This window comes from Tenrec ecaudatus, chromosome 17 (assembly GCF_050624435.1).
Source record: "Tenrec ecaudatus isolate mTenEca1 chromosome 17, mTenEca1.hap1, whole genome shotgun sequence".
NCBI lineage: Eukaryota > Metazoa > Chordata > Mammalia > Afrosoricida > Tenrecidae > Tenrec > Tenrec ecaudatus.
In genome coordinates, this window is record NC_134546.1 from 354,619 (window position 1) to 380,425 (window position 25,807).

At 40.6% G+C, this 25,807-nt stretch overlaps 1 protein-coding gene across 1 annotated transcript in view; it reads right to left on the reverse strand.

Annotated features, from left to right (window-relative positions):
• The window catches only part of PSME4 (proteasome activator subunit 4), a 101,907-nt gene extending 78,396 nt beyond the window's left edge, over window positions 1-23,511 (reverse strand). Inside the window, exons 1-3 of the mRNA XM_075536006.1 lie at window positions 23,248-23,511; window positions 7,577-7,717; window positions 3,200-3,316 (exon numbers count right to left, since the gene is read on the reverse strand). Of these exons, the coding sequence (XP_075392121.1) occupies window positions 3,200-3,316; window positions 7,577-7,717; window positions 23,248-23,489 (500 nt within the window). The 5' untranslated portion in view covers window positions 23,490-23,511. The remainder of the gene's footprint in view (window positions 1-3,199; window positions 3,317-7,576; window positions 7,718-23,247) is intronic.
• Between the last annotated feature and the right edge of the window lie 2,296 nt (window positions 23,512-25,807).

A 25,807-nucleotide genomic window follows, 5' to 3' on the forward strand; every position in this document is an offset into this window, starting at 1 on the left:
ATTAGAACCTCATTTTTTTGTGATGGCCAATTTAAGAGGACAGTGTGCGGCTGTGAAATTTTGTTTCTTGCTCAGTAAAAATGCCTCAGAAACTGTTGTGATGTTAAACATAATTTACAAGAGCAGTGTTATGGGTAAAAGTCAGGGGTCCAAGCAGTTTTCTTGTTTCAAAAAAGGAAAAATGTTGATGACAAAGTTTGTTCTGGATGTTTGTCAACTTCCCCAATGGATGAAAATGTCAACTCGTAGTGCATTTGAAGTTCATTCCCATAGGTCAGACTGTTAATCAAGCTTTCTGTTAAGAGGTTCTGAAGATTGCTTAACAGGGTAGGCAAAAAAAAGGCCTGATTTGTGGCAGATGGGGAACTGGTTTTGCCACCACAACAATGCACCTGCTAGCACAGCCATCTCAGCCAGTTTTTGGTGAAAAACAGCACGCCTCTCTTGCCCCATGCACCTTACTCTCTTGACCTCGCTCTGGGTGACTTCTTTGTGTTTTCTTGAATGAAGAAGGACATGAAAGGACAGCAATTTGACTGCACAGAAGAAGGGAAGAAGGAAAAAACAACCACCAAAAAACAAGGGAGGTGCTGTCGGCCATCCAAACAAAGGGATTTTAAAAATGTTTCCAAGAATGGAATCACAGATTTGACAAATGTATAAAGTGTAATGGAGAGTACTTTAAATGTCGTAGGGTTGTTTTGTAAAAAGTTCATATACATCGCTTTGGGGAAGGGGCGTGTTCCAGTTTTTTGGTAGTGCTTCCTCGTACCTCCTAGCACTACTTTTTAATTAATACCCACCAACATTCCTGAACTTACATTTATCTGTACTTCTTATACATAATGTTTTCATCCTCTTTTCTCTTAAATCCAAATGTGTTCATTACAGTAGATGCTAATAGCTGAATACCAATGACTACTCTTTTAGTGTAATGATGCCTACAAGTTGGAAACATATAGTTTTATAATAAACAGTTGCTGCTGCTGGTGGTTTTCAAGTAGACTTCTCCTCCATATCGAAAGCATTATTTATCTTAATTGCTATTAAAATCAGGCAATGAGTATAAACTCACTGCCATCGAGTCAATTCTGACTCCCAGGGACAATGTAGGGCAGGGCAGAGAATCACCCCTGTGGGTTTCAGAGACTTTAACTCTGTAAAGGGAGTGGAAAGTCCCATCTTTCTCCTGAGGTGCAGCTGGTGGTTTCAAACTGCTGACTGTGCAGTTCACAGAGTAACCACTCGTAACCACTACACCATCAGGGCTCCTAAATGAGTACTGGTTGGCTATATTATTTGTGAATGTCAATGCAGAACAGCAAAGTACCATCTACAGTACGAGACAATGAGCGTGTTAAGTGTAGAGAGCTGTTGCTTTAAACAGAGCAAAAATTACAGCAAAGGTATAGTCTCTACAAAAGGCCAAAAACAATCAGGATAAAGTCCTAATGAGGAAGGAAGGTTTCCACAAGATGCAAGAATGGTATGAAACTTCAGGAAGAGACCTAGTGAGATGCTAGCAAGAGGCATGGCAGGGGAAATCCAACACAACGAGGAAATGTGATGAGACAACAGTAGGTTTCCCTGCAGAGACCACATGGGACTTAGAAAGAAGTGGCTGAGCTTGCAGAGGTTATGCAGTAGCAAACACAGGACTTACTGAAGAACAAAGATCAAAGCAATTACCTTCCTCCTCCATTTACCAAAGACTTCAGGACTAGCAAAAATACCAGCCAACAAAATTTCAGGAAAAGTACTGGTTTTGAACAGTTCTAAGGGCCCTGAAATCTATACAGTGATCATTTTCCAAGCATTTCCCCATGACAGCTTAATCAACCCAGTCCACCTCATGCTCTCCAGAGGACAACGCAAAAATAACTTATATAATGCTTTTAGATTCTTAATTTCTTTAAAATATATTTTCACTTAACATTATTTAGTTTCGTGATTGATTTTGCTACTTTTATAGTTCAAGTGGTTTACATTTTAACATATGGAATGTCTAACATGTAGGAATTTTAACATGTAACCACTACCCAAAAACCAACTAAGGCTTAGCTTGCAGACCACCTAGGGTCCTATCTTTCACCCTTTCCATTTAAATCATTTCACTATTTACCATGTATCTACAACCTCAAATCTTTTGAAATCTGCCATCTGTAAGCATTTTCAAAAAACCCCATAGTACAAGAATCAAGGAATAGCGAAACTGAAGAGCATACAGCAAGCAGTGTAATGAGGTCAACACACCTAGGACCGAGGAAAAATTAAAGAGCTGAGTCACGGAAACCTTTTAAGTTATAAAAAAGGAAAAATAGAAGGAGAGAGGGGAAGAAAAGTGAGGAGCTGATACCAAGGGCTCAAGTAGAAAGAAAATGTTTTGAAAATGATGATGGCAACAAATGTACAAATGTGCTTGGCACAATAAGGAAAAACAATATAACTATGAAACACAAGTACTCTTTGTAGTACTCTTCGGAATATGAGTACCTACAAATAACCAATGAACGTAATGAGAACAGCTTATTAAAAAATAAGAAAAATAAATCCTCAATCACAAATAATTTAAATGCACTTTAGTCAAACATTCTAATAGATAAGAAAATAGAACCTCTGAATAGAAATGATAAAATACTTTGCAATCTAGTCCAAGGTCATAATTAACCAAAAGTGACAGATGCTAACTTCTCGTCCATCAAATCCAAAGTACAAAACAACAGAGTACAACAAACAAATCCGGTCTTGAAGAGTTGAGATATTGTATGCAAGAAGTCAGTCAGTGACAAGAGAAAGAATCTTAGTCTAAACATCACTCAAACCAAACCAAGGACTGTGCAGTGTCCTATGAACTGGGAAAAGTGTATCCTTTAGAAAATACCCCAACACAATTTACTTTAAGAATTAAAACATGGATATATGATGGAGGAAAGCATGCCAAATGTATTATTATTTCAAATGATAAAATAGAAATTTGAACAAAAACCTCCTTGCCTTGGTGAAACTAGTTGTTGGACATACCCTGGTGGGAATGTCTAAAAAACGTGTACCTTGGGGAAGAAGGAAAAAAGAGGAGCTTATACCAAGGGCTCAAATAGAAAGTAAATGTTAGTTAGGGCATTCAATATTTTAAAATCATGATTCATCTCCTAAAAGCTCCAAGTAGCCCCAAAGAAATAATGTGAATGGAAATGCTTACTTAGGAAACCAATTTAATCCTAGGTGCTCTGTTTTGGAATATAATATTCTTTCCACCATGTCATAAAGTGGTCTCCAAGGTAACTCCAAATCATCTCTTGAAAGAAGTTCTTTTTTCCTAATTAAAAAAAAAAATGCAATGAATTACATGTGTTCATCACAGTGGGCTTTGTTTGATCCCATTCACAGCCACTCCTTGGTATCAGAAAGATAATACATCAGATTCCTGTAATTGCTTAAATCTCAAAGAGCACCAATCAAACACGAGCATGACTATCTATGCTACCATTATTATAGAGGAACTTCTTACTATAATGTCTTATAAGCTACAGAGTATTTCATATATCTAGCATTATGTAGTTTTGAAATAAGGAAAATATATGCTCTCTTGCTTCAAGGGACTTATAATTTGTCGTTGCTGTTGTCGTCAGGTTGATTCCGACCCACAGAGACCTTATTTATGCACAACAGAATGCGGCACTGCCTGTTTCTGCACCACACAACCGCTTACGTCGGAGCCCACTGTTGCAGTCACTGTGTCAATCCATCTTGTTGAGGGACTTTCTCTTTTCACTGCCCCTCCACTTTACCAAGTGTGATGGCTTTCTCCAGTGACTGGTCTCTCCATCCTTGCTTCGAAGGAGTACTCTGGTCATACTTCTATGACAAATTATTTTGGTCTTTTAGCAGGCCAATGTATTTTTCAATATTCGTTGCCAGCACCACAATTTAAAGGTATCTATTTTCTTAAGTCTTCCTCACTCAATGTCCAGCTTTCAAGTGCATATGAGGGAACTGAAAATACCATGGCTTGGGTCAGGTATACCGTTAGTCCTCAAAGTAACATCCCTATTTTGCAATACTCTAAAAAGGTCTTGTGCAGATTTTGCAATACTCTAAAGAGGTCTTGTGCAGCAGATTTACCTAATGCAGCATGTCTTTTGGCCTCTTGACTGCTGCTTCCATGAGCACTGATTATAGATCCAAACAAGACAAACCCTTGACAGCTTCAGCTTTTTCTCCATTTATGATTGGTCCAGTTGTGAAAATTTTGGTCTTCTTTACATTGAGTTGTAATCCATACTGAAGGCGGCGATCTTTGATCCTCATTAGCAAGTGCTTCGAGTCCTCACTATCAGCAAGTAGGGTTGTGTCATCTGCATCTCTTCCAAGCCTGATGCCACATTCTTCATAGAAGTCAGCTTCTCGGAAGATTGGCTCAGCATACATACTTAATAAGCATGGTGAGAGGGTACAACCCTGCATAGCACATCTTTGATTTTATACCATGCAGTATCCCCTTTTTTGGTTCACACAATCTTCTCTTGATCCACGTACAAGTTCCGAAGGAACACAATGAAATGTTGAGGAATTGTCATTCTTCTTGAGGCTATCCATAGCTTGTTATGATCCATACAGTCGAATGCCTTGGCATAGTCAATGAAACGCAAGTAAACATCTTTCTGGTATTCTCTGCTTCGCTCCAGGATCCATCTCACATTAGCAATGATATCCCTTGTTCCACGTCCTCCTTTGACTCTAGCCTGAACCACTCACTGCTCCCTGTCAATATATTGCTGCAACTGATGTTGGATAATCTTTAGCAAAATTGTACTTGCAGGTGACATGGTATTATTCCTTAATGTAAGCATTTTGTTGGGTCACCTTTGGCATGAGGACAAATATGGATCTCTCCCAATCAGTTGGCCAAGTAGCTGCCCTCCAAACTTCCTGTATGCACACATTAAGTGCTTCCAAGTTTTCACTAGCTTGCTGAAACCTTCCATTGGTATTCCACCAATTCCTCCTTGTTTTAGGCTAATGCGTTCAGTACAGCTTAAACCTCTTCCTTCAGCATCACTGGTACTTGCTCAGATGCTATGTCTTGAAACGGTCAGTGTTAACTTCCGTATATACTCCTGTATAAGCCGAGTCCGTTTTTCAGCACAAAAAATGTGCTGAAAAACGGGCTCGGCTTATACACGGGTCAATGGTACCCCTTACCGAGGTATAACATCTTGCTGCCCCCACCCCACCTGGGGTAACGGGACAAGTGCCCGTTATCTTGCAGGTGATTGCTGTTTCTCTGCTGTTCATTCAAAGCTCCGCTGACACTGCAGGGCTTTGAATGTTTGTTTACTCACATCTAACCAATCAGAGCCGTCCTATGACGTGTATCTTTGAATAAGCCTTTTAAAGACCACGTGCGAAGGATGTGGCATGAATGGATGTCATCTGGCCAAGCCTGACTGACAAAAGGAGGAAATCTCATGAAGCTTGACATAGAGTTAATAGCAAAGTGGGTTCGAGATGCATGGGAAGACATTCCAGAAGACATGGTGCGACGTGCCTTCCAGAAATGTAGTCTTAGTCATGCTATGGATGGCAGTGAAGACTGCGCTTTGTATGAAAATGACAGCAGTGATGGTGATGAGGCGATCTCAGTGAGGACAGCGTCTAGGATGACCTCACACCAGCTGAAGCTCTGCATTGGGATATGGCTGATGATGAGGAATCCAGTTTTGAAGGATTTTAACTCTTTACATTTTAGCTTGGTTGCTGCAGGGAATATTACTCTTAAGGTATCATTGTTGATACCTTCTTGTTTTTGTTGAACCTATTTTCCACTTACTGTGCTGGTTTACTAATGTTAAATGACTTGTCCTTTTATGTTTTTTATTTGAAATAAATATTTAAATACATTACCCCACTGATGCCTCAATTTTTAGTAATTTTATTTTCATTTGTTTTGATTATTGAAGCTCAGCAATAGCTTCTGCATTTCCCACCCTAGGCTTGTACTCGAGTCAACCAGTCTTTCTGGTTTCCCAGGTAATAATTAGGTGCCTCGGCTTATACTCGGGCCGGCTTATATTCGAGTGTGTACGGTTCTTTGGGTGCAGTGACTCTGTGTCTTCTTCCCATCTTCTTTTGATGCTTCCTGAATCATTCAACATTATGCCCACAGAAAATTCAAGACTGTAACTCAGGGGTTGAATTTTTCCTTGAGTTTGTTCAGTTTAAGATATGCTATGAAGTGTTCTTCCCTTTTGGTTTTCTAACTTTAGATCTTTGCCCATTTCATTATAGCAGTTGACTCTCTTTTAGAGCTGCCTTTTAAATTTTTCTGTTCAGCTCTGATACCATCCTTTGTCCCATTTGCTGTAGCTATTATAAGATTAACAACGCGTTTCAGAGTCTCTTTTGACATTCACTTTGATCTTCCTCTTTCCTGTCTTTTAAATAAGCTTTTGCTTTCTTCAAAAATGATGTTCTAATTCTTCTTGACCTGGTTTAATTATTGAATTGTATAACATGTGGATTATGTACTAATAAAACTTTTAAAAAAAACAAACGAAAGAGAAGAAATGATGTTCTTGATGTCCTCCAACAGTTCATTCGGTCTTTTATAATTAGCATTCAATGCAGCAAATCTATTCATGAGGTGTTCTCAAAATTCAAGTGGAATAGTTGAATGCCTATAGTCATATTTTGGCTCCCATGGACTTTAAAAGTTTTTCTTCAGTTTCCATGAGGTGAATTGATGGTTTAACTCCACAGTCATCCCCTGACCTGGCTTAGCTGCGGCTATTTAGCTTCTCAATCGTGTCTTCCCACAGATGTAGTCAATTTGATTTGTGTGTGTTGCATCTGGAGAGGTCACCATGCATAGTCGTCTCCTTTTGTGTTGTTGAAAAATGGTATTTACTACAAACAAGTTGTTGTCTTGCAAAATTCTATCATGCGATCTCCAACTTTGTTTTAATCACCCAAACCATATTTCTCAACTACTGTTCCTTCCTGTTTCCAACTTTTGTAATTCCAACCACAATTATCAATGCATCTAGATTATATGTTTGATCAATTTTTGACTGAACAAGCTGGTAGAGTTCTCCAATTTCTCTATCATTAGCTTTTGTGGTTGTGGAAGTTTGAATAGTTACATTAATTGGATTCCCTTGAAGGTAGAGATGAAATCTTATCACAAACAGCATGGTACTTCATGATTGATTTTATAATGTCCTGTTTGACATGAATGCCACGCCATTCTTCCTGATTGTGTTATTCCTGGCAGAGCAAATCACATGATTTATTATAATCTGTAATACATTAAGTAATTAACCAATAAAGAATTCAATGAGAAGGCATTATGGGAAGATACAATTTTAACCACAAGGTTATAAACATGCATGATTAGATCTATCATGATGTTTTCGGTTATCTTTTTAACCAAAGGGCCAACTTGTGACTTGATCTTATTTTTTTTTTTTGACTTGATCTTATTAAAGAACATTTAGTCCTTGTTCCCTAAAGTCTTGAAAGAAAATAAAACATATCCCATAACCATCTTAGCAAAAGTCATAAAACACTGACTTACTTTAACAAGTTGATCAAGAGACGGGCAAATCCCTGCATCATGCTGATTTCCAGTTTGGGAATTGATACCAGTTCATATAATAACTTAATAAAAAGAACATGATCTTCTTTGCTAAATTTTCTCCCATAAAGTCGAATATACCTGCAAGAAAAAAATTACATCTGCCTTTAAAAATATGTTAAAATCTTCATTTCAAAATCCCTTGGAGGGCCAACATTTTATTGTTTCTCATCATTATGCAGCAACATTTTTTCTATCCTTTAATGAGACTTCTTACGATGATAAATGAGCTCTTCTGAGCCAATGAAAACACCACTGTTTCATTGTTGTATGCTCTGAATAGGCCTTTCATCATAAAAAGAGCTCCTTTGCCCCATCCATACTTTATCAATACGGTAATATTCACTCAAATATGGGGTCTACTGAAACTACCCCGAAACACCGTAACAATATAAGTAAAATCAAATAGAGTAAGAGTATATTATACTTTTATTATATTATTATATATATTATACTCTTATTATATTATACTTATTATATTATACTCACAGATCTTTTAAGAACCTATATAGCTTACTTGTAATCCCAAGAGTTAACTCCTAATTATAATAAAAGTTACGTTGCTTCCCAAATGATTACATCTTCAAGTATATATTTTTCATTTCTTTTTAGAAAAACAAAGTTTCCAAAAGTGTCAACTAAAATGAATCCAAAGAAAACGTGTCCACAAGAGTAAGAATGATTTAAAAACAGCATTATTTAAGGATCCAGATTTAACTTTTATAACTTACTAGAAAGTAAAATCATAAACTCTTTTGAGAAAGGTCATTTTATAGACAAATAATAAAAATTAAAAGATAGCATTAATACTCTTTCTACGATCTTTAGCAACTCTCCCCCAACAATAATTAAGATTTGATTAAATTCATGCTTAATTTCAAAAGTTAGGGCACCTAAGATCTACTTTTTATTTTCACAAAAAACCCTCATGCTCCAGTCTACCAAGAGTACTTAAATTTTCCCCCTAAGTGCTCTGTATTCAGCTCCTCTGTGTCCTTTCAAGGCATTTAGACAGTGGACTGCAGGTACAGTTGCTATGAGTGTCAGACGCAACTCAATGGCAGTGGAGGAGGCTAGATGAAGACCAAAAAATTGCTTTTCTGACTAGTCCATATAAAAACTCATGAATGCACCTTAGTCAGGAGGCCAAGCAGTACTAGTACAAAGCAATGAGACCTGATAAAGTGTTCTCATTCTGCAAATAATTATTGTGAAACTAACTACTTTGGATTAAAAAACTAAGTCAAATTCACTGTCATCGTGTCAATTCCAACTCATAGCAACCATATAGTGAAGGATGTAGATACACACATATATATTTATTTCAATGCAATCTTTAAGTGAAACCTATATGCCCCAAACTTGGCACAGATTTTTAAAGATAAAACAGGAGTTGAGGCCATATCCTTGATTTCCAATGGCTTTTGCCAGTACTCTGGATGCCCCCTAGGGTTAGGGACACTGATTTCTGCGCTAAACTGGAGCAGCTCTGCTGCTCTCAGCCACTGGAATGACCAAGACATGCCATGTCTGTGACTGGAGCAGATACACAGATGTGAGCACCAGATTACATCACATGCTACATTCTAGAGGTGCCGGATGGAACACCAAAGTCACAAAGCCCAAAATTTTATACTCTAATAAAAGTGTATTAATTCAGTATCACTCATTCCACCTGGCTAGTGCATTTCTAAATTTATTAAAGATGAAGGACTACTAAAACAATAGTTTCCTGTGTTTATTCAGTCAGGGAAATGAACAAATTCTGTTTGACGGAATTTTCAGAAAGGGACCAAAGAGTTACGGTTCTTCTCAGGACCAGAATACACAGAAGAAATCAGTGATTGTAAGGGAATTACTCAGAAACCTATTTCCCACTGTTTTTTTGTTTGTTTGCTTTTGGCCAAACAGCAAGTGATTTGTCTCAGAATGCAGTCCAGGGCGGCATAACCAAAAAAGAAGAAAAAATTTAATTGATGTCCATTTAAATTAATAACTTTTATAGGGCACTATCTTAAAAGGCCAATCAGATATTTATAACACATAAATCTAACAAAGAACTTGTATCGAAAGTACATAAAGAACTCATACAAATTAAGGCCTACCAATTTTTTTAAGTGGGCAAAATATTCAAACAGGCACTTCTCAAATGATATCCATGTGACTACAAAGAACATAAAAGGGTACTCAACTTCAGCATCCATTAGTAAAATCAAACTAAAATAGCAAGAAAAGACCACTTTCCACCAGTCTGGCTAGTTTTCAGCAACCCTACTACCCAGTGCTGGTGAGGACAGGACAACTCTGGGCCTCTCAGATATTGCTGGTGGGAATGTCAAAGCCACTCTGGAAAACCTGCTGGCTATTGTTAGTAAAGCTAAGCATTATAGCCCACTCTATGGCCCAGCAATCCACTATTCGATATTTATGAGAAAAGTGACTATGTCAAGCAGACATAAGTTTGGATAAATCTCACAGTCATCACATTGAGCAAAATAAAACAAACACAGAAGATATAGGTATGTTCAGGGAGGAGTGTTGACTGGGAAAAGGAAACTTAATTGGGTGGTAGAAATGTCTACACCCTAATCCCAGTGGGGGTTCCACAGGTATAAAACAAACGCAAAAGCTGGACAATTAGAACACTCAGCATACTGAACTGACACTGTGAGTAGCTAGACTGGAGGTCCAAGAGGAGTGGATTCATCCTTAGAGGGGAATGTAGTCCAAGCACAACATACCAACCTCAGAACTGAGTGAAAATACATTAGTATTGTGACCCAACTTCGCCTCAAAAACAAAACAACAACTCCAAGCTCGTTGCCATGGAGCCTATTCTGACTCACAGAGACCCTGCAAGGCAGAGCAGAGCTGCTCCTGGGGACTCTAGGAGCTGTACATCTTTAAGGAAACAGAAAGCCTCATTCGTTTTTTTCTACAGAGCAGCTGGTGTTTTTTGAACTGCTGGCCTTGAGGTCGGAAGCCTAGTCAATGCATGACCCCCTCTACCCGCAAGATTTCCTCTTGGCCTAAACCAAACCACGCTTGCTATCACAGAGTCGATTCTGATTCACAGAGACCTGTGAGCACAGCACAGGACTACCCTATGTGAGTTTCTGAAACTGTAACTCTTGACGAGAGTAGAGAACCCTGTTTTCCTCCCAAGGGACTGGTGGTTTCGAACTGCTGACCTTGTGATTAGCAGTCCAACGCATAACAACCATGCCACCAGGGCTCTTAGCCTAGTCCATCTAAAATAGTGTTATATCGAAATAAAGCTGTAAATAAATTGATATGTAGATGCAGAGGTGGAAGGAATTTTTTAAGAGTTTTTTTCTGTGAGTGAAAACTAGTAATCTACCCTCCCTTTTCTGTTTTTAGAATTTTTCCTTTCTAAAACTCATTTTTGTGCATATTTAAGTTAAAAATGTTATTGTAATAGATCCTATTTAAAAAAAGACCCTATTTGCCAATGTCGTATTCCTTTTTTCCAACTAAAGTTTTTTCCTATTATAGTGTTATTAACATATTATTCATAACTTCCATAGTTCAATCCTATTAAAGAGTTGCATAAGCATCACTACAACCAATTCTCAAACCTTTTCTTCCTCCCTGTCCTCACTGTGAGCTCCTTCTTTCTTTCCAACCTTCCCTCCACACTCCCAGGAAGCCATCAGTCCCGTCACTGTCTCTACAGATAGACCTAAGCTGGATTTCATATACTGGAACACACACACACACACACACACACACACACACACACACACACACACACACCAGCAAAGAATAAAATGGCAAAATAAACCAGAGAAAACCATTTCGATCAAGAAAAAAAGCAGGAAATATTAAAAACTAGAGCAAATCTTATATGGGTCAAGAGCGGTATTGCATTTTAATCAAATTACATCTGCCACAGTGGAATTTACAATATTCTCTGTTTGATAGCAAGACTATTCACATCCCTCAACTATGGTTAGAGAGGATTCACCAGAGCAGTGTTTCTCAATCTGTGGGTTGCGACCCCTTTGGGGGAGGTGGAACAACCCTTCACAGGGGTCGCCTGATTCACAACAGTAGCAAAGTTACAGTTATGAAGTAGCAATGAAATAATTTTATGGTTTAGGGGGGGGTGTCACCACAACCTGAGGAACTTTATTAAAGGGTCACAGCACGAGGAAGGCTGAAAACCACTGTTATTTAAAATCCAGTGGTATAGAATTTAACTCACTGTTGAAAAAGGAAGTTATACTAGTATAGCCTTGCTCTGGATGGCATTCCATGAATCGATAATGTGTTCGGTCAAACTCTTAAATAACTGAGCACTATTTACACTGATGAACAATGGGGATTGACAATAGGACCTTCTAAGTTTTTAAACTAAAAATGACATTAGCAAGCCATGATTAATTTTGCTAATAGATTTCTTAAGCAGTATAGAACATGCAGGTGACAAGTTATATTCCATCCTCTCACAAGGGAGGGGTTAAAAAAAAAAACAGCAAGGCGTGGGGGAGCAGTAAAAGGTAATAGAAAGCTCTTTTCATTCAGTTGCTCTACATATAATTCTGTATTTCTATTATCTCAGTGAAAAGGGCACCTTATAACGTTATTTTAAAAACAAAACAAAAACTCAATGCCAGCAAGTCAATTCCAACCCTGTGGAACATAGAACGGCCTTATGGGTTTCTGAGACTAACTCTTTCAGGGAGTAGAAAGTCTTATCTCTTATCACCCACTAAGCAGGAGAAAGATGAGTTTATCTGCTCTCATGAAGATTTACAGTCTGGGAAGCCCTATGTAATCTGCTACTGAACCAGAACTGACTCACCAAAAGTGAGTTTGATTTGGTTTTTAATTTAGAAATACAAAATACAGCAAAGAAAACTATCATGACCAATAGAATCCCCAAACACCACAAAACCACGGCAGTCACTTCATCTCTTCTCTCCCACCGCCCCACATGCGCTCCATGTGCGCCCTCCAGTGCAGCTGCATCACTTTTCTTCTCTTCCGGATGTGCCACCAAATAGAATGCCAAAAAGGCAAAAGCAGGCCAAAAAAATAAAGTTTAGGAATGACTCATCCTTTTCCACAAGCTCTCTGAAGCCCTCTAGCATACTATTATAAATTTAATTAGCTTTTCATTACAAGGAAATGAGTAAACAAATAAAATTAAATGGCTTTCTCATAAACTCTCCTTTTCATAAATCTCTTATAAACCCTCCTCTTTTCAATCAACCACTTGTTTATTCAAAAAGTATTTCTAGAACAAGGAACATGTTTAAGACACTGAAAAAGGTTAATAGTGTGACTCATACTCCCATGGGCAAGGAACTCAAAATTGGGTGTGAAAACGCCAGCCACGTAGAAAACTAAGTATTACAACTGGGATAAATGAAGTTTCATGAGTGTTTTGTGATTCACTTTTTAATTATGGTTCCATTATGTATCAATGAATAGCCTCCAAAGATTAGAATGCTGCTATCACTTAGGTTATTCTTTGAACAGGCAAACGAACATCAAAATAACTGGAATGTTTAGAATAAAAGACAAGCAGCAGCAGCAGAAAGCACAGCTCTGAGTGCAATCGAGTCTAGGGCATCAGTACACATGTGTAGTCAGGAGTCAAAGCTATCAAAATGTCCCTTATTCCCCCATTTCTCCTCCAAGCAGCACAGGCTATGAAGTGAGAGGGGCTATCACTCTCTCACAGACAACACACACTGTAAAAGATAAATTCAAAGTCAATGCTGGTATGGAACAAGGACAAATCAACTGCTGTCAAGTTCACAGGAGCATTACACAAGACAGAATAGAAATGTTCCCTAGGGGTCCACGGATGGTACCTGTGAAAGCATCAGGACTATTTCTCCCTTGTCTTAAACTGCCAACCTTTCAATTAGCAATAGACTCATTTAGCAACTAGGTTAACAAGGCATGCTATCCCACCCCCGTCCCACCATCAAGTTGATTCCAACTCACTGTAATGCTAAAGGACAGAGAAGAACGGCATTTTCAGGTTTCAGAAGCTACAAATCTTTTTTTTTTTAAATCTTTACAGAAGCAGAAAGTGTTTTTCCCCCCTCATGGAATAACTGGTGGATTTGAACTACTCAACTTGTAGTTAATAGTCCAAAGCACAGCCCACTACACCCCAGGACACTTTCAGAAGCATGCTAGGTGCATCAAAGTTAAGATATCTTGCTCTCACACTGGAATGCTTTGCAATCACCCATGTGCGCAACAGGGGCTGCGGTAATGGACTCCAGCACACTGAACCACGGTGAGGGTAATACGGGACTGGCACAGGGTCGCTATGATTCCCTGGCACCTAACAACATCCCACATGTCTCGAGAGAGAGTGATGTTAAAAATAGAAGCATCATTAACAGGTGTTAATAATGGATGACTATTACTCCGAAGTGTGTAAGGCTTAGTTACGTTGGGCACGCTGTAGACATCAAAATGACATGTTTTGCTCTTGAACACTTTGAAGAGCTCTTGTGCAGTAGATATGCCTAGGGCAATAGTTTGATTTCCTGACTACTAGTTTCATGAGCATTGATTGTGGAACTGAGTAAAATGAAGTCCTTGAATATGTTAATCTTTTCTCCATTTATCATGAATCAATTGTGAGGAAAGAAATAGTGCGTAGTTCAAGGGGACAAAGTTATTAAAATGAACTGTGCAAGGACCTGGAGTTCTTATGCAAAAGCATTTCTCAAATTGTATGAAGAAAAAATTTAAGCCACAAGTTGCAGAATTGATTCTGCAAACAAAATATTGAACAATAAAGTAAGCATCAGGAAAATATATAAGGATTCATGTCACAAAACAGAAAATTAATGAATCATTACATGGAAAACCAATTTATGCTATAAGCTTTTACCCACATCACTAGTTATAGTTAAAAAAAAGAATGTGGAAATACACAGAATCGGTGTGCCAAAAAGAAATGGTTAACATTCACCTATTTCAAGAGGTATCATATGATCAAGAATCAATGATACTGAAAGACATGGTTCACGCTTCACTGAAGCTTTACACTGAAGTAGAAAACCAAGGCTTAAGGAACTGATGTAATATCAATTACAATGTTTCAACAATCTGATGAAGCACTGTAAAAACATCTAGCCAACCAACTGAAAGAGATCCATATTTGTGCCCATTCAAAAAGAAAAGGTGATACAACAGAATGTAGAAATTATTGAACTGGTAATACCATTAACATCACATGAAAGTCTACTTTTGCTGAAGATAAATGTAAAACATCTGCAAACAGTACATTAACAGCAGGGAGCTTCCAGAAATTTGAGCCAGATGCAGAAGACGATGACATACATGGCAGGAGGGATATCATTGCTCAGGCCAGAGGGATCTTGGCTGAAAACAGAGAATACCAGAAGATGTTTACTTGTATAAACTCTACATTTGACTGAGTGGGTCAGAATTATGGATAACATTAAGAATGGGAATTCCAGAACACTTAATTGTGCTCATGTAGAACATGTACACAGAAGGAGGTACCACATGACTTTATAACAGGGTTGTATCCTTTCACCAGAAGCTGAGCAAATAATCGAATAAGCTAGACTCTATGAAGAAGGTGGCATCAGGATTGGAGGAACAATTATTAATAATCTGGGATAGGTAGAAGATACTCCTTACTTGTTGAAAGCCAGGGAGGACTTGAGGCACTAATAGACAATGATTACAGTTTTCAAGAGGAATTACACCTCAGCATAAAGAAAACAAAAATTCTCATGATAAATGGAGTAAAGATGGATGTTGAAAAAGATTTCATTTACTTAGATGTGCATTTATACAAATAGAAGTCAAGAAATCAAACGACAATGAATGCATTAGGCAACCCTACTGCAAAAGACCTGTAACGAAGTGTTAAATGCAAGGATATCACTTTGAGGATTGAGGACTTATTTATGAGACACCTGTACAATGAATTAAAAAGGACAAAAGAGAATAGATAAATTTGAATTACAGTGTTGGTAAATAATAAGGAATAAACCATGGACTGCAGGAGAATAAATCTATTTTAAAAGTACGTTGAGGCTCCTTAAAATCATGGGTGGGAAGACTTCATTTAACATACACTTCGGACAAGTGACCAGCAGAGGTTCATCCTTGAGAGGGACGGACATCAGGCTTGGTATAGTACTGCACAGGTTTCCAAAGTGATTCAGGAAGAAAAAAAATTACTCAGCATGCCACTGGCAATTCAAAACTTTTGTTCTATGACCCGTAATTGATGATAAAGTGCAGGTAACTAATTTGGAGCAGGTGTACCCCCCCTCCCCCCACCTCCCAGGGTGCAGCATTGCCCACTTTGGGAAATGCAGATGCAGACGGCCAGGATAAAGAAAAAAGATGCGCAATGAGATAGACATTAGTGGCTACAATCCTGTGCTCAAACACAGCAACAACTGTTAAGGATAGTGCAGAGCCTGGCAATCTTTGGTTCTGCATTAGGGTGTTAAGAGTTGGAACCAACAATAAATGGCCAATTTAAGAAGCCTTCTTAGTGCAGTGGTTAAAGCACTTAGTCACTATTCCAAAGTCAGCTGCCTGCTCCCATCAGCTAGTGGTAGTCTGCCCCCATGAAGATTAGTCTCGGAACCCATATGGGACAGTTTTGTTGGATGAGTGGGTGGGATGACCAATTCACCAGGTTTTTATCTGTGTTCTTCCAATATTAAATGGTTCCCCACAATTCTTCCTTACGTATTCAAATCCTACCTCAAGGCACAGCTGTGGTTCTCCTCCTGAACGGAATTGCTAAGGCTTAAATCCAGGGAGCTTTCTTCCTCTGGACACAGTCTGGCATAATGATTAAGAGCAAGAACTCTGATCGTCAGGCAAATTAGCTGCCTATAACCTAATAAAGCTTTGTCTCTTCAAGAGCAATACTGGGATAATTAGTGTATTTATATTCCAGAGTTCTGAGGAATTACTGAATATAATGGTGCAAAGCACACTATTTTTAGGAATTTGTACTAAATCCCTATGTCTATTAAAAATCTGTTTGAATAAGAGAAATAAGAAAAAGAGTATCTGCCTGAAAACACACATTCACATGCAAAAGACTATGGCCCTAAAATTTCTTACTCTGAAAACTTCCCCTTCATCCTAAGCTTAAAAAGAAAATTTCCAGAAAACGAAATAAAACACCCACACCTTAACAGTTCCAAAATTACCAACACATCCCATTTATTATGTCTAATATAAGATTAGATAGCGTTTTTAATAACTGTTAAGCAGTCATCAACGTGTTCAAACTACAGTACTGTTTTTACACCATTTCATAGCTGTAATGTTATTAAGTGTTTCCTTGGGAATTACAAAAAGATTTTATTTTATTTTTAAGCTCAAATTTTAGGAGCTAGATATCGTGGGGGCAATTTTTTCTTAATTTCACCATTAGCCAAATTATCATTACAAAGGCAAAAGCCACCACAAGGTTATGGGTCAACTACTGACCATTAAATAATTATACTCTAAATTGTATAATACCAAATACTTAACCATAACAACATTATATTTTAAAAATGAAAAACCATTTACCATATTTAAAATGAGAATCTCAAACTCCTGATGCCAACCCATACTACTTTACTTTGCAAAGCTCTGCACGGCACACTCACTTCAGGTTCTAAGTAACACTGCTTCCTTCCTGGGCCCCAAATATTCCTTCTCGTGGCTTCTTTGGTTCAATATTTACTTTTCTTGAGCCGAATATTAATAAGAATTTCACCCCAAATCAGTTTCCTCCATTGCTGGTAAAAGTTAACAATTTCTTAGGTTTGCATTTTTTTAGGTTACAAAACTCAAGTCAATTCTACTATGAACAAGTAACTGGGAATGTACCCAGCACGGTATACATCCTGGGGATGAAGGAAAGAAGTAAACATTGATGACACTCCCATCGTGGAGGTGGAGAAATGCGTAAACAAAGAACACAAACCAGGACAGGCTGCTCTGGAAAGGGAAGGCTGAGTACTGGAGTAGCCAACCTCAGATTTCAAAGGAACCCGTCCAAGGCAAGTGCTGCTTTTAACACTGCAGGGGACATTCTCAATGAATGTAGGGTTTGTTTGCATGGTTGAGCCATGCTCTTAATTCACCATCGACACACAATGAATGAAACAGATCTAATTTTCTACAACAAAATTCAGAGCCATCAAGTCAATTCTGACTCATAGCAAACCCATACAGGGTTCCTGGGGTTGTAATCTTTACGGGAGCAAACAGCTTCATTTTCCATCTTTCCTTTTATCTGTTTGAGAAGGGAGCAGCTGACTTAATGGCTAGCTTGCCTAATCCACACTGAAAGGTAAGTGGAATGAATCTCAAGAAATAGGAAAAAAGTGAATTTCCAACTCCTACCCTGAGAAAAAATGGCTCATAAACTGTGTGCTTTTACTAAGAAGCGTGCATGGAAAACATTCATAAAACTAAAGCCAATAAAACCTTTAACACCACAGCAAGAACACTTAGCCCACCTATGGAGAAGGACACATGTGGATCTCAGAAGAAAAGGGTTAGAGGTGTGTTTATCTTGAACTGCCTTCCGCAGTGCCAGACTGTGAGGCATTAAAATACACTTGGCTTCAAGTAAATGCACTTAGATCTTTTTTTTTTCCCTTTCTCTAAACTTGTTTAATATTGCTACCACCTTGCTTGGTCTGTTCTAAACGAACAACAATGTACACTAAAAGAGAACATAGGGAAACTTCCAGAAATCTTCCACTGATGTAAAACTGCACCCCAAAATACCCTGCCAATATAAAACATTAAAATAATTACATTTTGCTAAAAGACTGTCTCCTGCCTGAACTATGTTGTCAAACTATGTCTTAGTCGTTATTGAACTATGTTGTCAAGCTATGTATTATCTGTCACATCTCAGGATGTTTTTTCAATGAAGCTATCCCAGGGTTACTGCAAATTCTCCAAAGGTAAGAGGATGAAAGAGTGAATTAATAAATTATTTTAACCTTTCCATGAGGTCTTTGAATATAACCAAAACAATGCAAATGAAACTATGTTAACTTAGAAGTTAAATAATGTTGCAAAAGAAGTAAGATTTGGTGGCTTGATCAAAATACCAGACTATTGTTAATTTTTTTTAGGTGACTGGGTTTTTGCTTTGCTTTTTCCTTTAAAAAAAAAAAAAAGTCCTTTGACCTGCCCACAAGGTGGGCATTCAGACCCACTGGACACCACAAAGGGTGAGAGCAAAGGCTAAGGCTGTCTGCTCGCAACAAGATTTACAGCCTTGGATTCACTCAAAACCAGAAGGTTTGGTTTTCCTTCAGTGATACAAAGTAGAAACATATAAGAGTAAAGTAAGCACAATGCTCCATATATGGAGGGATGTGATAGAAGGAAAGTGAATTTAGAACTGATGGTGGGTTTACGTCTTTTGTATCTGTTTGATAAGGAACCTCCATATTTTTATAATTACAATGCTATCTAAAAAATCTGTTGTTTAGAAAGCTTTATTTATTGTGCCATTAAAAAACTGTTAGAAAAATGTATGTCCCTCCGACAGACACACACACACAGCCAGTTCTACCCTGTCTTATTAGGGTCACTATCAATCAGAATTGACTCAATGGCAGTGAGGTTGCGTTTTTGAGTAGCTAAGAAATACTTTGTACTATCGAAAGGTCAGTATATTTTGACAGTTTTACAATCCAAAGGTCAAATACATTGGACAGTTGGCACCATGATTGTTTCAGTAGCAGAAATCTTGGGTTTCCACCCAGGGTTCAATTACTAACCAAAACACCTCATGTGTAGTCTTCCCCCCTCCCCATCCATACCCAGAGGCTGGAAGGTTACTCTGATGCTGAACAGCTTTGAAGGGAGCTTCCATCAGGACAGACTAGGATGGAGCCTGACAATCTGAAAATTAGCCAATGACAGCTTTATGAACCACACTTGTCCACTCTGCAACCCACCATGGAATGGCATGTGCCAATCCCCGTTTCACTCCATTGTGCACTTGTGCCCCTCAATTGAGGGCAGACTAGACAGCAGCTAAGAGCAACCTTGACTAAACTTTTGTTTCTGGCAGTGATATAATCCACTTAAATCCATTACGTGGTTTCAACTGGGATAATCCAATTCGTATGCAGGATATCTACATAAATGTTCTTCACAATGTGCAACTGCAGTTTCACTCTACAAAGGGCACCAGTTTTAATTAGCTAATGAAGTGATTCTTCAATATAAAGTCACTTCGTTATAAAATAGCATAGAATGGAGCATTTCATTGTAACAAAAAAGTACTTAAATCTGCTTCATGTTACACTTGATTCACCTATAGGCTTACTAAAATCAAAACTGTATTTTAAATAGAATGAAAAAGGAAACGAACATGGGCAGGGTTCCCACCCAGAAACAGTAGCCCATCCACCTGTGCTCCTTTCCTACCCTCACCTTCCTGCAAACCAAATGACAAGAACCACATTTGAGAGGCCCAGGCAGACGTTGAGCCCAGTGTGTTATCTGTTACAACGAAATATAAACAATTAAAAAATAAATCACCGTGGCTTTCATCTGTCTGAAGATGAAATGTGTTTAATATTTTGTTCGTATAGGCAGGCTGCTGCTAAATCTGAGTCTGAAAAACAGAGTAACAGTCTCACTTTCTAAATAAAAGATCCAAGACTAAAAGAGGTTAATGACTACCAGGTGACATCACTGGCAAAAAGCCATGCGACTACAGTTAGACAGGTCTCCGGCCTCAGGTAAATCCAGGAGAGCAGTGGAAATGGAGGTTCAAGATGATCTTTCTTCCACTCCTGTCTTTCATACAGGAGCCATATACACGACCATCCAAGAGCTGCTTTCACCGCCTGTCATTCTCCAAAGGCCAGCTCCCTCGGGCGTCCCTTCTCCAATTTGTCTGCTCAATTTCTCTCTTTAAAAAGTGGCCCATGTTACATCACACAATATACACAGAAATAACTTCTCGGAATAGAGACACTAAACAGACTTCAAGTATCAAGACGGATTGAAATACCTACAGTAACTACTAAAATGAGGGAAGAGTCAGAAAGGGAGGGTGAAATGCAGAGCCTGATTATCTCCCCAATTCAGAACGCGGTACCACACCCTCTAACACCCAGATGAAGGGGGCACACTTCTGGGTGTAGATCCATTCCGAGTCTCTCCGCAAGCACTCCACCCTGATCTTCCTCAGCAAAGTACTCCATCTGCAAAAGTATTTCAGAACCTCACTAAAGACTCAACCAATTCTGACAGAAAAATACATTGGATTATATGGGGTTATACAGGATATAAAAGTAAAATTGAAGATTATGAGAACAGGAAGGGTTCTCAGGGATTATTTAGTCAAACCCTGTATTTCAGGTACAAGAATACTGTAACACATGATTAAGTAACTTTATTACAGAAACTAAATTTTTATTTACATTACCATCTTCTGATTTTTCTGCCAAGTCCTAAACATTACCCCTGCTTAGGTTAGTGACAGCTACTGTCAGATTTTTGGCATTAGCTAGATATTAACTTGTGCAGCATGCAAGATTTACAGAATAGTAAGCCCATCCATAAGTAGCTCCCCCCTTCACATATGACATAGAAAGGGGAAAAACACAGTCAAGGTCACAAGCCCCATCAAGTTAAAAATGTCACAAGGTGCAGTCACAGGAGTCAGGCGGCAGCATTTAACTGCTGTTCCAAAATGAAATTCGACCTGACAGCATTTCTTAATGGTTAATTTGCCATAAATGATTACAAAGGGCTGGTAGTTGCTGAGCCGTTTAATTACAACTCTGCCCTAAACACCAAAAGGTGTTCCCCTGTAGCCTTTTCTAGTAAAAGCTGTTCTTATCAAATAAGACCAACACAGCCTTATGTGCTAATTTACCAAACCTGATCATAAGCATTTCAGAAAATGTCTTTGTAGACTGTTTGTAAATACAAGCCATACACGCTACACACATTGGCATAGATTGTGCATCTAAAGGGAGCTGTTTGTATACACAAAAATGGTATTCTCTGACCCAAGTGATTAAAATAGGGATTTACTGGAACTGACAAATGATTTTCACTGTGCCTGAGGATCACAAACACCTGGGAGGCTCACCTGAAGAAAACACTTACGTTTCAAACATTTGTTAAAAAGTTCTTCCCATTGACTAAAAGCGGCTGTCTTTCCCCATGTTTTCTATGGATCCACCCTAACGCCCAAACTTGCTACGAGTCAGAACTGAGACGACAGCTGAGTATGGTTTGGGAGTTTAGTTTTAAAAGGATTGTAGAAGGGGGTAGGTGGGTGAGTATGTTTAACCCTGTCATCTTATGGTCCCTTTTGGAACAAGATAAAATTGGTGTTCTCACCTCGCTTCTTTCTATTTAACAAGTATTCTCATTCTCCCCACCGAAAGACAAGCAATTTGTCAAAGGGGCCTTTAATAAACCGGCAGATAAAAATCATTCCATGTGAGGAAACACAGAGAGGACTTATTGCATTGCAAAATCATGAGTCATCACCCAGTTCACTCAGCAGATTTGGTTAAACCTTGTCCAAGTGACTTATGTCTTGTGTGCTCACCCATCCATAGCCATTTGTATTAACCTACAATGTTACTGGATTTTAAATAGTTAATCCAATAGGCTACAGCAAAATTCTGTTTTAGAAATGTTTAGAAGCACTTAAGCTAAATAAAGGTTGTAACCTCCCCCTGCCCTCCCTTCTGTTTAACTCCATTTTCGGTGACACTCCACTCTGGTTGGCACCTATGCAAAGAGGCCAGAACTCCTGAAACCGACTTGGGTAATGCACGTTCTTCAGAGCTACTCAAAACCTGGCACAAGCCAGGTACTAATAACCCTCTGGAGCGCATGACAGCCCTATCCCTGTCTTCTTAGCACCCACCGTGGACGCCTTTCCAAAGGCACTATCACAACTCGAGCAACACAGTGTCCCCAGGTTCCACGCTCGACGTTCATGTCTAGGCTTCTCAGCGCACTTCCCAAGGATGTGCTGGGACACGGTTTCAATCTATCTTTTCAATCAACCCACAAAAACTAGGCAGGTCCAAAAAAGCAGAACCCAGAAGTTTCCTTCCGGCCTCCTTCACAGTCAGCAACTGAGGACAGAAAAGTTGCTAGGTGCGCACTGAGGGCGCTGGGGAGGCGGACGCTATCGGGAAAACAAAATCCGAGCAAGTACCAGCGTGGAGAGCTCCTGTGTGTGCACTATCGATCCCGCGACCGGAAAAGGTCAGAGGACCCTGGGGGGGGGGGGGCAGCTCATCCTTACCCCTTGGGGGTCCCTCCAGCTCCCCGGAGCCTGTGGGTCGGAAGCCAACAGCCCAAATCCTGGGGGGAGAGGCAACCGGGGGAGACGCGGAGGGCTGGTGAGCCCCGGGGAAGTCCCGCGGCAAAGTGGCGTTGAGTGCCTCCCGGGCTTCCGAAGCGACCTGGGCGGGGGCTTCGGCTCTGGGACCACCGGCCGGAGCCGGCCCTCCGGGACAAAGGGCTGCCCGGACGACGCCCGCCGAGCCTCCGCGCTCTGGCTACGGCCCCCGGGGCGGCCCGTCGGTCGGGGCACTTACGTGGAGAGCTTCCTGGTCCAGAAGAGACCTCCGGGCCACAGCTCCTGGAGCTGCACGGCCCGGCCCAGGTTGTTTTTGATCTGGGCCAGCTGCAGGTCGGACTCGGCGTCCAGCCGCTCGGCGTAGGGTAGCAGCTTGTTGTAGACGATCTCCTTCTGCGGGACGAAGCCCCGCGGACCCGGCCCGGGGAGCCCGCCCGGCTCCGGGGGGTCCCCGCCGCCCGCCAGCTCGGCCGGCTCCATGAGCCCAGGGACACCCCTCCCACCCACTCCCACCCTCGCCCTCCCCGGCCCCCACCCCTCTCCGGGCTCCGCCTCCTCCGCGTCGTCGTCGCCCCACGGCCGCCGGCGGCCCGTCGCCCTCGGCCTGACCGCTGGGCCCCCTCCCCTGGCCGGCGCGCTGACCTCCGCGCGGGCCCCGGCTCGTTGGCGGAGGCAGCGGCCACTCCGCCCGCCCCGCACTAGCTGGGCTAGTGACGCTGCAGCCGCTGGGCCCGGAGGTTCCGGACGGGCCTCAAGTCACTTCCGGGGCGGGGCGCCGGTAGCGGGGGCGGGGCGCCGGAGTGGGCGGCGGCGGCGGAGGGCGGATCCCAGAGGGCCGTCTGACTGGCGGCGGGCTGGCCTCGAGACCCCACCGGCCGTACGCGAGGCCCGCCCACCGGAAACACAAGCCGGGCTTCCAAGCCATTGTCCTGCCTCCACTGGGGTCGCGAGCTCTTGGCGGCAGACTTGGGCTACCGGATTTCGCGTGGCCTCTGGCCAGGGAGTCGACTTGATTTTCGATCACCACCACCCTTTTTGGCTAACTCCCGATTCTGGGCTACGGGGATTTATGCGGAAGCCGACGGACTCTATAGCGGTTCCACCTGCAAAATAGAGATTTTACTCCGTCCCTACTACGCTACGCCAGCTGTCCAAAGAAGGGAATAGAAACGCACTCAACAGACATGGGGTGAACTGTATTGTGTCAAGTGTTCGTTTTAGGTCCTAGAGATGGAAAATGTAAGAGCATCTTTTTCTGTCCTCCAGGGATTTATGGGCAAGCGTATGTAGACACTAGTGAAAAGACAATAACAGGACAGTGCTTTTGATTGCTGTGTAAGTGCAGGGTACCAGGTGAGCGCCTAGAAGTCAGATTTATGATTTAAGGGTCGAGTACTCAGGTAGGAGCGCCGAGGTGCCCACAACCTGCATTCTAAGAATTCAAATAAGTTCCAGATGGCTGAAGATTGCTTTCAAGAGAATGGAGAAATGGGGTAGGAAAGTGCTAGGGAGTTTTAGGCTTTATCCTAAAGGCAACAAGAAATTGTTGGAAGATTATTAAACCTGGGAGCAGCACAATAGGGTTTGCGTTTCAGAAGTCACTGCTCTGCTTGGAGAATGGATTGGAATGGGCAGTAGTGGACACTGGCACTGCCCAGGCTTGGTTTTCAGGTGAAATTCTTTGTGTGGTTAAAACTTGGTAGTTGATTGAATGTGAAGAATGAATGAAGGGAAGAGACAGGATGAGATCACCTCTTTGGTTTGGGAAACTGGGTAGACAGTGAAGCCCCTCACTAAGATAGATAACCAATGGCCAGAACAGATTTGGAAGTAGAAATGGCAAAATCCTTTGGGGGATATGAATCAGGAAGGTGCTCTAAATTGGCATGTGATTTAGCATACAAGTGGGTATTTGAGGATGAAGTATATGGAAACAACAAGGTCCTTGTCTGATTAGAAGAACGCCAACACTGAAGAGAGGGCAGAGAAAGAGATTTCATCTACTATGCTTTGGACATGGTATCAGATAGGACCAGCCCCTGGAGAAGGACATGGTGCTTGGTAAAGAGTTAACGAAAAAGAAGGAAAACCTTCCATAAAATGGATGGACACAGTGGCTGCAACAGTAGGCTCAGTGATTGCTGTGCGCTGACACCGGACAGGTCAGGGATTTGCTCTCTTGTGCACAGCGCTGTAAGTTGGAACCAACTTGATGGCACCCAAGAACAACAAGATAAATTACTTAGCACAGGTGGGAGCCTAGTAAATATAGGAGCACAACTTTACTATTAGCTGCACAATTTGGTGATTTTCTCCAATAATCCTTGTCTGACACAATTGCCTAGTATTACTTGACTACCAGATAAAAGGTTGGCAGATCAAGCTTATCCAGAAGAGAAAGGCCTGGCTGTCTAAAGGTCACAGCTTAAAAACAAAATGGCAAAGTTCTACTCTGCCCACATGGGGTAGCCATAAATCAGAATCTGCTTGATGACAACTAACAACAACAACAGAATGACAACAGACTTCCATGAATGTTTGTGGAAAACCAGAAACGCTACTCACTGCCATGGAGTTGATTCTGACTCACAGTGACCTTGTAGAACAGAGTAGAGCTGCTCCTTGAGATTTCTGAGACTAAATCTTTACCAGAGCCAACAACCTCATGTTTCTCCTATGGAGTGGCTGGTAAGTTTGAACTGCTGACCTTTTGATTAGTAGCCCCATGTGTAACCCATTACACTACTAAGGCTCAGTAATAATGATAACCCAGTGCCATCAAATTAATTCTGACATAT